The sequence below is a fragment of the Corythoichthys intestinalis genome, chromosome 22 (genome assembly GCF_030265065.1).
Source record: "Corythoichthys intestinalis isolate RoL2023-P3 chromosome 22, ASM3026506v1, whole genome shotgun sequence".
Taxonomy (NCBI): domain Eukaryota; kingdom Metazoa; phylum Chordata; class Actinopteri; order Syngnathiformes; family Syngnathidae; genus Corythoichthys; species Corythoichthys intestinalis.
In genome coordinates, this window is record NC_080416.1 from 5,292,896 (window position 1) to 5,307,316 (window position 14,421).

General features: G+C 41.1%; 1 protein-coding gene across 2 annotated transcripts; it reads left to right on the forward strand.

The window, feature by feature from the left end:
• The first annotated feature begins 26 nt into the window (after positions 1-26).
• mtdha (metadherin a) lies at positions 27-13,916 on the forward strand. Of its 2 annotated transcripts, none has more exons than XM_057828395.1 (10): positions 27-539; positions 935-1,042; positions 1,113-1,230; positions 1,466-1,603; positions 4,554-4,772; positions 4,839-4,892; positions 4,972-5,090; positions 9,805-9,909; positions 9,996-10,071; positions 12,199-13,916. In XM_057828395.1, exons 1-10 carry the CDS (start codon positions 150-152, stop codon positions 12,267-12,269), a joined length of 1,398 nt encoding a protein of 465 aa, XP_057684378.1. In that variant the 5' UTR covers positions 27-149; the 3' UTR covers positions 12,270-13,916. The 2 variants fall into 2 exon arrangements, with proteins under 2 accessions (XP_057684378.1, XP_057684377.1); XM_057828394.1 differs by having other exon boundaries at positions 28-539; positions 932-1,042.
• Positions 13,917-14,421: the final 505 nt, after the last annotated feature.

Here is a 14,421-nt window from a genome sequence, read left to right on the forward strand (position 1 = left end):
AGTTGACGGCGATAACCCGCCGTTATAAACCATTGAAGAAGAAAAAGAAGGAAGCGAACGATTGACGTTAGCATGCGGCTGCTAAAGCTAGCAGCTAAGTGGCTAAGCGCCTAGCCGCTCTGGTGCTCCCCCTTCATTTGAAGCCCACCATGGCCGGAGACTGGCGACAGTGGCGAGGCTTTGCGCTGGAGGAAGCCGAGATCCTCGGCGGTCGCCTGAAAGACCTCCTGTCCTCGGGCCAAGCGTTCGTCCGTAGCCGTCTGGGATGGGACCTCGGTCTGGAGCCCGAGTTCTACCCGACCTGGCTGGTGCTGACGACGGCCGCCTTGGGCGCGCTGCTCGTGCTCGCCGCCTTCTTGGCCACCGTCTGCGGCGGCGGTGGCGGTGACAGGAGGAGAAAGCGAAGCGCCCCGCCGCCGGTCACCCTCCGCGGTGGCGGCGAGGTGGCTGCCAAGACACCGCTAGTCAAGGCACCGCTAACCAAGACGGCAAAACCGGAGGAAACGAAGAAAAAAAACGTCAAGAAAGCGGGAGACAAGGTCTGACGTCTTCGTTGTTTACCAGTGAGCGTCGGCTAGCTCTTTTAGCCGGCTTGATTTAAATTGCCCGATTTGCAACAATAACGAGGACGCCATTTTGTCATAATTCAATAGACGTTGAGCTAATGACATGTGACCTAGCTAATTTTACATCTACTTTTACTATCATTTCCCAAGTACTCTTATTATATTACTATTTTTTTCATTTATTCAAAACAATTTTGATAACAAAATGTGTCTGCTTGCTGAACAAAATTCAAGTAAGTAGTCATAATGTAGTGCCATACACCTGTGCAATTCAAGACCCCTGCCAACTATAACCGCAGCTGAATTTGTACTTTAATCATTGCAAAGTTACACCATGTTTTGAATATGATTCTGTCACATTTCAGCAGAAACCTCAGCCTAACGGACAACTTGCTTCCGCCGTGGTCGTTCAGCAGGAAGTCAAAGTCCTCAAGGTGCTTTCCAGGCAGCCGCCTCCACCCGCCAAAACCCGGAAGGTATGTTCGCGGTCGCCTTTTTGGGCTAGACCTTCTTGAATCACGACTAAATGTACCTTTTTGTTGATAGGCGCCCCAACCACAAGAGCAGCTGCCGGCGCAGGTGAAAAAAGACAAGAAGAAAAGCAAAACGAATGTCAAAGCGGCGCCGTATGTCATCACACTTGATGGCAAAGAACCTGACGAAGGTAAAAATGAACCAACGTGGTTTCCAAAGTAGTCAAGAGTTTAATTTATAAGTCATCATAAATTCATTGGCTGCCATTGACGGCGATAGAAGTCCAATCCATCTGTACTACAGATGGATAGTCCTTACTCTGGTTCCTCAATCATCGGCAATAGCACCTAATGAATTAAAAGAGACAGCTGTCCACAAAATTTCTTCTCAAAACTTCTGATTGTCGCTTGTTTTGTGGCTTTCAGGCACGTGGGAGACCAAAGTCAGTAACCGTGAGAAGAAGCAGCAGCGGCGGAAGGACAAGGGCCCCGAGACCTACGCTGGGCCAGAAGGGACAAATGCTGGCAAGAGCCACGTGAAGAAGAAAAACACAGGCGCTCACGGTACGTCACCCACATTGCACTCCAGGGGTTTCCAAACACTCCTGCGCAACAGATTATGAAAATATCATTAATTACGGCCAGCACAAGAAGCTTAAAGTGCTTGTGACACGAAAAAGCATGTTTATTTCATAATACACGCGGTATTTTATGCTCCTGAATGATATGGACCGCTTGGATGTGTGTGGAAGCGATCGCTATATTTATTTAGTTTTTTGAATCCCGCGCCAGGAAAATGAGTGACTTCCGGCTTCGGTCTCGCATTGAGGAGGAGGGCGCTGTGACGTGTACGGTAGAAGACGTCCTCTTCACGCTACAGTGTACTGTTGTGTATGAGGACGAAGGATTCAGCTGATTTTGCGGATTAATACTTTTATTTTTTGCATCACGCCAGCCAAACGGCTGCAGAAAAATCATTCTGTATGCGGGAGAGGCGTATGCGCCTTTTTGGAGTTTCAAAAGGTTCCCATTCACCGTGGATATTTACTGTGGGACCATTGGACTTACAAGGAAGTGAGTAAACATCTTGTTTTGTATTATGTCAAATACGAATACAGTGATTACAAAGTAAACACTATAAAATTCCTTTAAATAAAGGACTACTTACGTTTGATCATTGATAGGCATGTAAAAAGCTATCCTCACGCTCATTAGCAGTTAGCTGTTAGCACGTTAGCTACACAACAATTCCAGCCACCCTCCTCCAGGGAACGAACTGTAAATTGCTCTCCGCCGGGCGGTTTGCCGATCCGCAAAGAAACTCGACAACCGGGTCGTCATGTCAAATAATCCAGGCTAATTATGTGTGATTTTCCACTTCGAAGACTTTGAAACATCCCTCGGTTCGGGTTAGCATGTCGGCTAGCTGTCACTCCTTCTGGTCTGTTTACATTCTCCGAAGCCGGGGAAGGGAAACGACATATGTCCGATTTAGGTGTCATAAAATATCGTTCGGCAGGTGTGACAGTAAAGGTAAAGTCGACTGTTTTGACCATTATGGAGTAATTTTGCCATGTCGTCTTGAATAAATGGATTTTTATGATTTTATATTCCATTTAGCACAAGTTATTTGTCATGACCATGCCATTTATTTAGCAATTGGGGAAAGTACTTGGGTAAAAAGAATATCCTGTAAAAATATTGAAGTAAAGAGACAGAAACAATGACATTTTGCTGCTCTCTTCGTCGCGTTTTCCTCATTGTGAATAGTTCCCCCTCGACGGGCTGACTGGTCCTTCTCAAGCCATTTATATAGCTATTGGGGAAAATACTTGGATAAAAAGAATATCCTGTAAAAATATTGGGAGTAGAGAGACTGAAACAATGACATTTTGCAGCTCTATTCGTCTCGTTTTCCTCGTTCTGAACAATTCCCCCTCAATGGGCTGAATAGTAAAACCGATGAGCCTAGTCTACCGCTGACGTCATCCACCTGTTGGGGACGCTAAAGCCCTATAATTGTAGGCGTGGCTAACCGGCAGATTAAAAGACTAATTTCTCGTCATCTGCGCTTTGCTAAATTGTTGTATATGGTCGAATCGTCTCAAAATATGATTCTAATTCACATAATAATGCCATTTAAGACTTTTTTTCTGGTGTCGTATGCTCTTTAATTTCAGCCTACAATCTGTTGCACTTCTCAGTTTTAGCACTAGAGGGAGCCACTCACTTAAAAAGCACCTATTTATTCGCGACGCTAGGGGGTAAAAACCTCACGTGTTGAAATCATTGTAGGAAACCTCAGTTGATTTATGACACTAGTATCAGCAGGTAAGTCCCCATGAATTTTATTTCCATTGCCGGCGTTATTAAACAGCCGCCATCTTAAAGCAGTAGACTTCTCAGGAAGGCTCTGTTCTACAGAACCTTCCTAGCAAAACTTTTTATCTAAAATACTCCTAAATCGGCAAAATTTTGACTTGAATCGATCTTTAAATGATGAAACCGTTATAAAACTTTCACATGTCAAAAGTAGACAGAAGGGAACTCATGCAATAACAGGAGCATTTTTTAACAACTTTAACAGTTGATTCACAACTTTAAATTACTTACAAACATAGCAAATGTTACTATGTTGTTGGTTTGTTTAGGGGGGAATGAAAAAAAAAAACATGAACGGTAACACCAGTTACTTTGCCCAGTAAATAATTACTCACATTCAGGTAACTGAGTTACAAACTCAATTACTTTTTGGGAGAAGTAATTGTAATCAATTTTTTAAAGTAAGATGAACAACACTATGTCAGTATAGATTCTTTTTTTTTCGTTTGCAAATGCAAGCGATTTTTCATGTTTGAAGTGTCACCTTTTAATCAGAAGTTTGCGTTTTGGAGAAGACTGCCAATGTTTTATAGCAGGCTAAAGTAGGTTGTCCTTTTTCCTCATTAGACTCAATGTAGCAAGGCTAATGTGTATAGTGTTTGATACAGATGTGTTTCCTTATTTTGTATGTCTCAACTTTAATTCTATGGCATGTTGATGACCAATAAACATCTGTGAAAGACCGAGCGACTGCGATTCTCAACTTTCCAAGCGTACATTTTTTTAATCCTTCATTACCGTCGACGGGATGTTGTGTTCGTCGACGCGTTTACGTCATCGATGACTGTTGATTGATTGATTCCTGTTAATTTTGAGTCACTTCCTATTTATTTGGGGATATTCTCGAGTCACTTCGTGTTCAGTAACCCAAAATCAACAGGAAGTGACCCGTAAATGTCCCAAAATCAAATCAGTTTAAATGAATTGGACGTCTACTAGTGTTAAAGTCACAGCAGAAGGATGTCAATAGTATCGTGAGTGACCCAGAGGTTCGCACCCTTAGTTTAGAGTAACTTTGAAAGATTTGAGCTGCAATGTGTATATAAGTACATGCTGTTTCATAAGTTTGGACACCCCTGTCGTACCTAATGAGGTGGCACCTAAGCCTGCTTTGGTACCTCTTTTGTTTCAGAGTCCCAGCCCTCAAAATCAGCCGCCAAAGCCTCAGCCGCTGGCCAGGGAGGAGACGGGGTCGACTTTTCCGACAAGACTTCGGCTTCCGCCGAGAGCGCCAAGTGGGGTTCCCGCCACCGGGGCCGAGGAGAACCGCGGACCCAAGAGTCGCAAGGCGGCAACGCCAAGTCCGACCTGGACCCGGTGTCTTACTCCGCGCTGAGACAGAACGCAGCGGGTAGGTCAGATAATCGATTGACATCGTGTCATGTTTCACTCAAACCCTTCCGCTTGTCTCTTTCAGAACCCGTGGAGCCGCAGTGGACGAACCGCGCCGATGACCAATGGGGTGGTTCGAGTAAGTGTCCGCCAATTGAACAAATTAAAAGGTCGGTTAGTCTTACGGTGGTACTTGAATGAACATGTCTCTTCCGCAGATGGCGCGGACCCCGGCTCTGACTGGAACGCCCCGGCCGAGCACTGGGGTAACTACGAAGAGCCCCCTGTGGCGATCGTGCTACTGACTCAGCTGATGGAGAGGCCCTCCGCCATTAAGGTTCGTCCAAAGTCTTGATGATGCCACTCCACCTTGTAGTCTAGTGAAAGACTCATATATTTTGATGTGTAATGGTGGAGAAACAATATTTTTATTAAGTAGGTGCCTGACGTGGAGGCAGCCATTTTATCAAGGCCACTACCAGTGGCGCCTCCAGAAATTTTTCATAGGGGTGGCCAGATGGGGCCACTTAAAATCTTGGGGTGGCCAAAACTAAAAGCCATAATTTCAGGTTTTACTTATATTATTGCAGTAAAAAGGTCAGGGGAAAACTATCAGAAAGACTTAAGGACACGGCTACTGATATACTTTGGTGTATTGTGTAATATTTGATGTTACTAATGATTTAATGTGTCAAAGTCCATAACTGTCCAGTCAACATTTTGATTTCCACAACAATTCTGTTTTATTGTGTTATGTATACATTAGGCATAAGGTGTACATTTAACTTGGGCTGTCAAACGATTAAAATTTTTAATCGAGTTAATCACAGCTTAAAAATTAATCGTAATTAATCGCAATTCAAGCCATCTCTAAAAAATGCCATATTTTTCTGTAAATTATTGCTGGAATGGAAAGATAAGACGGATATATACATTCAACATACTGTACATATGTACTGTATTTGTTTATTATAACAATAAATCCACAAGATGGCATTAACATTATTAACATTCTTTCTGTGAAAGGGATCCACGGATAGAAACTTATAAAAATGTGAGTTTGTATATTGTGACTAAATATTGCCATCTAGTGTATTTGTTGAGCTTTCAGTAAATGATACTGTTGCGACTTAACTGTTCTGCCCAAATGCATGATGGGAAGTGATGCAACCATGACTGTGTGTGGTGGCTACAAATGCTATATCTTCTCTGCGTTGGGTACACTACAGGGTGTTAAGAAAAAGATCAACTCCTGTCATTCTTCCCCACATCGCTTCCCACAATATTTATAGTTGCTGTGGGAGAGATGACGAAGCTTTTGCCAATTAAAAGCACGGTCTCAATGAATGCTTGTATCTACTCCACCTACTTGACACTGCCTCTTATCTCTGTATATAAGTAAAACGGCGCCATTGTAGGCTGTTTGCGGCAATGTGTGAATGAATCGTACCGCGAATGCGTTAATTGCGATAAATATTTTCACGTGATTAATTTTTAAAAATTAATTACCGCCCGTTAAAGCGATAAATTTGACAGCCCGACATTTAACTAAACAAAATAAATGCATTCATTTGGGATGAAATGCATAACTGATGCTACAACAATCTAACGATATACTGGCAAGCGGGGTGGCCAGTGGGGTGGCCAACCAATTTATAACCTGGTGGCGCCACTGGCCACTACTATTTTAGCCAAACAAACGTGATATCCCAAATTGCCCGCCCCTTGTCATCACACCATTAATACTCATTTTGAATTGAGTAATGAATGTTCATTCAATGCCAGCCCTCCTGTTTTAAATGGACTGGACGTCTATTGCTGTCAAAAAAAATCTGGCAAACACGCACCCTTCCCACCAAGGAGTTTATCAGTAGTTGACGTCTAACCCATTTGAAGTGTGAGGGTTGTCAGCGAAAGAACGTTCATTTGCTTGCAACCCTCCCACTTCAAATGGATTGGATGTCTACCACCATCAATGGTAGCCAATGAGTTAAAAAGTAGAATTTGGTCTTCCTCTGGCCAAGATGCAGGAGAAGACGTCCAATCCTTTTTAAGTGGGAAGTGTGGCAGCGAATGAACCAAAGGATTGGACGCCTAGTGACGCAATCACCATTTTGAGTTAAATACCGTATTGGCCGTGATTTTTGCATTGAAATAAGACCGAAAAAGAGGGGGTCATCTTATATTCGCGGTCTAGACATTTTACCCATTCACGACGCTAGATGGCGGCAGATATCATTGAAGCGATGTTCTGTCATGACCAGTGTTGGGCACGTTACTTTAAAAAAGTAATTAGTTACATTACTCACTACTTCTTCTAAAAAGTAACTGAGTTAGTAACTGAATTACTCTATAGTAAAAGTAACTAGTTACCAGGGAAAGTAACTATTTCCGTTACTTTAAATAGAACTTGTTGTATGTCAAAGAATTTGAAATTTTCTGAGCAGTATTCGAGCCAGTGGAATAGAGAAGAACAGACAGGTAGTTAACTTGTTAGGTGCTTCAGCAGATTTGAATTGCTTACCACAGATGTCGACAAAAGCTTTGCCCTGGGACATAAATTACACATTACATGCAGGTTCTTTCCTTTAAGTCATTTGCTCCCAGAAACGTATAAATACGTTCTATTTTTAAATGCTTCACTGTCCCAAAAACGTATTTATACGTCTTTTGCGTTTTTTTGTACAAGAAGCATCAAGAGCTTCTGATCTATGTCCGAAACATAAAACAAGCCTCAAAACCAATTTTAAAGCAATAAAACTGGCCACTGGAGGGCAGTAGCACATTTGTTAAGACCCTACAACCCAATTCAAACAGTACAACTTTATTAGGAAGTTAGCAGAGCCCCTCTGCTACTTGCTGCTCAGGTCCGCCGTACGCTCAAGTGTCCTGCACGTGTGCTGCACGGAAACGCGCACGGCCAAACTAGTGCGTTACTTACTCTGAATAAATTGAAGAAACTACCAGCCGTGTCGAGTCAACTCTCTACTCTGTTGATTTGTCATCCAAGACTTTGGGTGCGTTCAGGTTCGAGAATAGCGCACGTACTTCTGACTCCAAGCTGTTTGTCCCTGCTCATTCAGTTCGACAATGCTTTCCAAAGTTTGGTAACGTTTCTGTGTTTGCTACACCTGATGCTAGCCTCGTTCCCATCTCCCACTGTCAGCCAGCGATAATTCTGCTTCCATCTTGAGGACAGCAGACGCTTTGAAAGTGACGTGAATTGTCGGGAAACGAGCCTACCTAAATGCAGCCCCTCGAGAGATGCGATGGAAGTGATTGTGATTGGCTGAGGGTTAGAGTCATGTGTCGTGGTAAGCCAATCAGAGCCGGTGATTTCACAAGCAAACCGGAACAGCGCGTGCGGCAAACACATACACGCAAAACAGATGCACAGGGTCGGGATGGCAGAGCATTCAGAAGAAAAATTGTCCTTTAAGGGGTGGAGATATAGACACTATTTCAAGTTTGTCGAAATTAAAGGAAAGAACCTGCATGTAATGTGTAATTTATGTCCCGGGGCAAAGTTTTTGTCGACATCTGTGGTAAGCAATTCAAATCTGCTGAAGCACCTAACAAGTTAACTACCTATCTGTTCTTCTCTATTCCACTGACTTGAATAGTACTCAGAAAATGTCAAATTCTTTGACATACAACAAGTTCTTTTTAAAGTAACGGAAATAGTTACTTTCCCTGGTAACTAGTTACTTTTACTATAGAGTAATTCAGTTACTAACTCAGTTACTTTTAGGAAGAAGTAGTGAGTAATGTAACTGAAGGGGAAAGGATATCATCATCGCACACACCATATAATAGTTTGCATTAGTCTAACACATATATAGTCAAACACATACATATGGTACAGGTTCTCGTAGGCACCGTCTGTTTGCATTACTCTAACACACGTAATATAATTAATCAGGAAATAAAATCATTTTCATATTTATGGTAGGACTACACTACTAATATAAAATAAATAAAACACCATAGTTTAATGAGAAGAAATAGAAGAGATACACAATGCCGTCTTATCACAAGATTGACGCACCAACTCTGGCAATCAGCTCTCCCAGCAAACTCCAAGGACAAAGCGCTTTGTCCTAAAACAAGTACAACCAGCCTGGACAGCAAAGTTGATAGCGGGCGTCCCAATCCGCGCACGAACCTAAGCCGCCCAAAACCGGCCACAGAGGGGATGACCCAAAAGCAACGCCCAGAAACGCCTTCGACAAGGCCCGCCTCAGCAAAGACTTTAAAAAGACTGGACACTGAGATAACTGATTTTTTCTGCTCGGAAACATGTGGCCTTGTTTTGGATCCAGAATTGTCCCTCCGTCGTCTGTTTTTGCCTTGTTTTTACCATTGTCGACGAATAAATTGTCAACCTGTTCTCGGTGAGTGTTCTTCAAGCTTTTGAAACATGGAGTCAGTACAAAGGGTTAAAATAAGAGGACGCGCGAGATTCGGCCTTCCCGGCGGGCGCACGCGGAGCAGCCGAGCGGCACTTGTTTTGGTTGGTGCTGTCCCCGGGTGCGTCTGGGCCGGGGGGGGCGAATTTCAACATAACTAATTACTTTTTTAAAGTAACGTGCCCAACACTGATCAGCACTAATATGATGTAATTTTCTTTCCTTTCAGAACCACACATATACCCACACATTCCAGTCTTCTACCACACACATAAAAATACATCAACATCTTTCAACGCATGCTCTCATCTGCTCATTGAGTGATTCTCATATCAAGTGCCATTGCCTGTATATAGTTGTGCCTGTTACCAAGTTGGATTAAAAGTGCTAAAGACTAACTCCACTCTCCGCTCCTTGTGTTCTAACCGACACGCCGAGGCGAATGAACCATAAAACAAATTGAACCCAGAACCTCGTTCAGTCCATTAGTCCAAATTAGAATCGATTAGAGAATTGATAAAGAATTTAATCGTTAAGCAATATCGAAAATGGAATCATAAAAATCTTATCAGTTCCCATCCCTACCCGTAGACACCGCTAGACGTCTGTCAATGAGAGTTTTTTTCAAAAATGGTGTTGCAGGTAACGTCCGGGGAGAACGATGGCCAGGATCCGGCAGGGGGCGCCGCAACAGCTAAGAAGAGGAGGAAAAGGAAAAAGAAGAGCGAAGAGGAAGCTGCATCTGAGGTGAGACAGGTTTTTTTTTTTCACCATACCTTCCAAAATGTGTCAGTGTTGCTCTAAATGAAATTGTCCTGTTGTTCCAATATTAGACAGTCAAAACTGCACACAAATTTGAAGACGTTCCTGTCGTCGCCTCGCAAAAGTTGAGCATATCATCATCTCGGCGTAAGTCCCAAAATTTTAAACTACAAATATATATGCTGAAAGGGTGTAATTTACATGGCGTCATACCCTGTTCCGGGTTTGCCTATAGACCTTACTCACCAACGTCACAGAATGACGTGTCGCTGTATCCGGCCGCCATATTGTCCGTCTCTGTTTAGCCCTATTCTCAATGGTTTCAATTAGTCGTTCAGTTTATAGAGCAATTCATGGAAGCCCCGGTGCTTTCAGACGCTGAAAACTCATTGGATGCGTTGCATAAAAGGCGTTATGTGGAAAAGCTTCAGTCTATCCATTCGCCAGATCCATATTTGATGCCTAAATCGATAATTTTCGACCCGCTGTCTTCGCCCTCTCTGCCTGACATCTGCTACCCTGATATCTACAACTAACTTGTCCACACAAAATCAGCCTATTCTCACGAAAGTTTGAAAAACTTTAAGAGCAGCACTCTTAAGCAACATTACCCCGTGTGACCCAATTTTCTAAAATGGCGACAATCAATAAAAAAAAAAAAGTTGACTGCGATAGCCGACGCTTCAAGGATAGGTGGATATTGGACTATTTCTTCAATAAAACACGCAACAACTGTGTCTGCCTCATTTGCAAAGAGACAGTCGCTGTTTCGACATTACAGGGAAGATACGCAGCGAGAAATTATAGCAACTTGAAGCTAATTTAATTTCACAGCAGCAGTATTTCGCTAGAGCCCGAGGGTCGAAAGAGAACGCCACAAAGGCGAGATTGTTGAAATTATGAATTAAAAAAAAAAAAATAAAGCAAATGTGACACACAGAAGGGCTTGCTAAAATTTCTTTAAATGTATTGTTCTATGTAAATCAGCCCGGTAGCCCCTCACATTTTTACCACACCAAATCTGGCCCACTTTGCAAAACGTTTGGACACCCCTGTTTAGCCGATGATCCGTAGACGAGGCCAGCTTCTTTCACTTGTTACCAGCTAAATATTATTCAAAAAATAAAGATGGTGGAAGAAATAAGCATCTTGAATTTGAAACGATATGTTGTCGGCGATTAGCCTAGCAATGATCTTAATTGTGGTTGTCAGCCCAAAACCCTCTAAATATATATTAAATGCATCTTACTAAATATAAAATGACTACTACATAATCCGTGGTAATCGTTTGGAGCCCAGTTTTCTCGTCGAATTGCAGCAGTCCATCTCACTCTCCTCTCCGGGTCTCTCGGAATACGGTAGAACCTCAAGTCTCTCCGTCTATCTTCTCTGTTATTGCAACCGACCGCCACACACGCCTTCACCGTTTTGATTATTAATGTTAACGACCAGAAAACAAGCCATTATAGGAGGAATTTACGTAGCGGTAATGCATCAACAACGACAAGTTGACGGACAATATGGCGCGGGGGCGTGGTTGTGACGTCATGTGAGTAGGGTCTATAGCTCCATTGAATTTATGTGGGCCACAATGAAAAATTCAATTTCATAAGGAATTATGAAGATTCATATTATTTACGACAAGGCAATATGCTGTCTTGCTAAATGTACATATATTTCAAATTTAACTACAGTTAGTCCCTGGGTTACATTATTCTTGTTTAAAAATAATTCAGTGGGACAGTAACATGTTGAAATCTGTTTTATTTGTATTTTTTTGAACATTTGTTATTCAGTATCAGATTGGGACACTATATAAAATGGGAGGTGTTTTAAATAGTTTTTCTATTTTGTACAGGAACAGTTGTTGCAACAGTTACTGCACTTTTCCTTGTAGGAAAAAAAAGAATACATGTCAAATGGCATCTAGTTTAAATGGAGATACATGCCTCTTGTTTTTTTTGACAAATTTTAAAAGTTAATATGGTGCCATAGTTGAACAATTGCAATACGTATTGGATCGCCACACATGTATCGGGATACGGAACGGATCGTGACAAAAGCGGACGTCCCAGCCCTATTATCAAGACAAACGAGAAAAAAGTACTAATGTTAACTTGTATCTTTCGAATTTAAATGACTTTTGTTGGATTATGGAGCAGTGCAAATAATTGCCAGTGAAATAAAACTGAAGACACTCCTATCGATAATACGGAAGTTGAGTGACGTCACTGTGAATAGGGCTTACTGAAGCGGCCATTTTGTGTTTTCTAGAGCGACCCGAGCGGATCACGGCAGCAGAGACGGCAAAGAAAGACAAGAAAAAGGTCAGAAGGGAAACTTAAAAAGTCACCGGAAGAGTCCTTTTTTTTTTTTTCTAAGCTTTTAATGCAAATGAATTTGTCATATGCAATAACGAGCAGCTTCTCTGACTTGTTCATAAGACAAAGACGATCGCGATGAAACGCGGCGAGGAAGAGGTCCTGTGGACTTGAGTCTCATTTGCACTATTTTTGCTGCACACCGGACTTTTGATGTATTTTTATCGGTTCATTTTTTTTTTTTTGCACTTGTTTTACACTTTGAATGAAAAAATACTGTAATAATGACTTTTTGTGATGAGGGGGGTATTTGGCATGAAATGGAAACAAAATATGCTCGGAAATTGTGATTTTTTTTTTAAGGTTAAAAATCAACGTGATTTTAAATTCTGAGTCATTGTGGAGAAAGAAAATAGTCAATTTAATCAAGATTTTGTGGAGGGAAAAGCCACCATTGTAATGTGGAATAATTGCATGCAAATATTGATGGCAAAATTTTAAATGTGGATCATGGATTGACTATGTAGTACTGTCATGTGGAAAATGAGAAAATATGATTTAAACACATGGTAGAAATTGTTAAAATGTGGTCGAAAATGAAAAAATTGAGACTCAATTTAAATCATTTACTGCCATTGACGGTGATAGACGTCAAATCTGGCATGGAGCATTCATGTTTCACAATGGCTGACGGCGATGGACGTCCAGGGCAGTCAACGAGTTAATATATTTTTTAAAACGTAATAGATACACAATATTTACTGTAATTTTCCATTTTTAAAACAATTTAATACTGAATAATATCACTGTCGGCCACTTGATGGCGCCAAACAACTTTTATTTGGACGATTATTTTCCACCGTAACAAATTAACAATGCTTTCCCATTCTGTATTTTACGCTTACAACTTTAGATTCATTTGATAAAAATACAATTCCGGGCATGATTATGGATGTATTTAGCCAGATGATTAAAAAAATTTTTTTTTAATCAAAACGGTTCACCTATGTTTTGTAGAACGTGGAGGGATTGCCACACTGTACAATATTTCGGTGCTTTCCATTACGTTGCTCTGGTAATACATGAAATGTGTATTTTTGAAAGTGTATTCAGATTTTTGCAGGGGTAGACTATAAATTTCCTTTACGGTGGAAAGGGAATGACATTAATACAATTATTTGATTTTCTTTATGAAATTTAGTGAGATGTGGGTTTTGGATGAACCTCAACTTGATGTGGTCCAAAGGACTTTTTTATTTTTTTGGGTGATTAAGAGTGTGAGCAGCTGCAAAACGACAAACAACCGCAGGAATTTCATTCCATTGCCTTAACTTGTTATTTACTTGTATATAAAAAGTTGCATCGGTGACCTGTTTTTCGGGTTTTGGGTGTGTTCCATCCAATTATAAGTTTTGACGTCAATGGAGTCTTGCATGACTTTGACAAATGAGAGCAGTAAAACTTGTCAATCTAGTGTGTATCATGTTTTTTGTTGTTTTTCTAGAACATAAATGAGAAATTAATTTGTCAAATTAAAAAGAACAAAAATAAATGTTATGAGGCAGATTTCTTGGGGGAAGATTTTCCGTATGTGTGTTTGTTTTTCTGGAAGAAGTGACTTTCTTTTACTCAAAATGACATTTGTATGGACAAATAAATGGTTTGAGTGGAGCCTGGAAAGCTGAGGTGGGTGGTAACGTGTTACATTTACTCCGCTACATTAGTTGAGTAACTTTTTGAGAAAAATGTACTTCTAAGAGCAGTTTTACAAAGCCATACTCTCAGCTACTCTTACTTCACTACTTTGAGCTATACTAATCACATTTTTTCTCTTTATTCTATCTATTGGAGTTTACTTCAACAGCCAACAGTTGTTTAACCAGTTTCACCAATGAGACGTTGCAATAATGATCACATGACTCCATTATACCAATCACTAGAGGTGGGAATCTTTCAGCACCTAACGATTCGATTACAATTCAGAGACTCCGATTCGATTATAAATCGATTATTGATGCCCCCCCAACCCCTTTTTTTGCTTTTTTTTTGTTTGTTTTGTATATTTGTTTCAAAATTGTTCAAAAATCATCTCGGGCTCAATAAACCAAAGTACTATTTTAGTATCAAGTTACCGGTTAAAAACAGTAAATAAAATACTCAAGTCCCCATTCTGTAT

What these genes read in the sequence shown, in the direction of transcription:
- mtdha (XM_057828394.1), top strand. Translation starts at nt 150, where the DNA reads ATGGCCGGAGACTGGCGACAGTGGCGAGGCTTTGCGCTGGAGGAAGCC. An exon ending in GAAAAACACAGGCGCTCACG is followed by an intron (nt 1,604 to 4,553) that starts GTACGTCACCCA and finishes CTTTTGTTTCAG; the next exon opens with AGTCCCAGCCCTCAAAATCA. An exon ending in GCTGAGACAGAACGCAGCGG is followed by an intron (nt 4,773 to 4,838) that starts GTAGGTCAGATA and finishes TGTCTCTTTCAG; the next exon opens with AACCCGTGGAGCCGCAGTGG.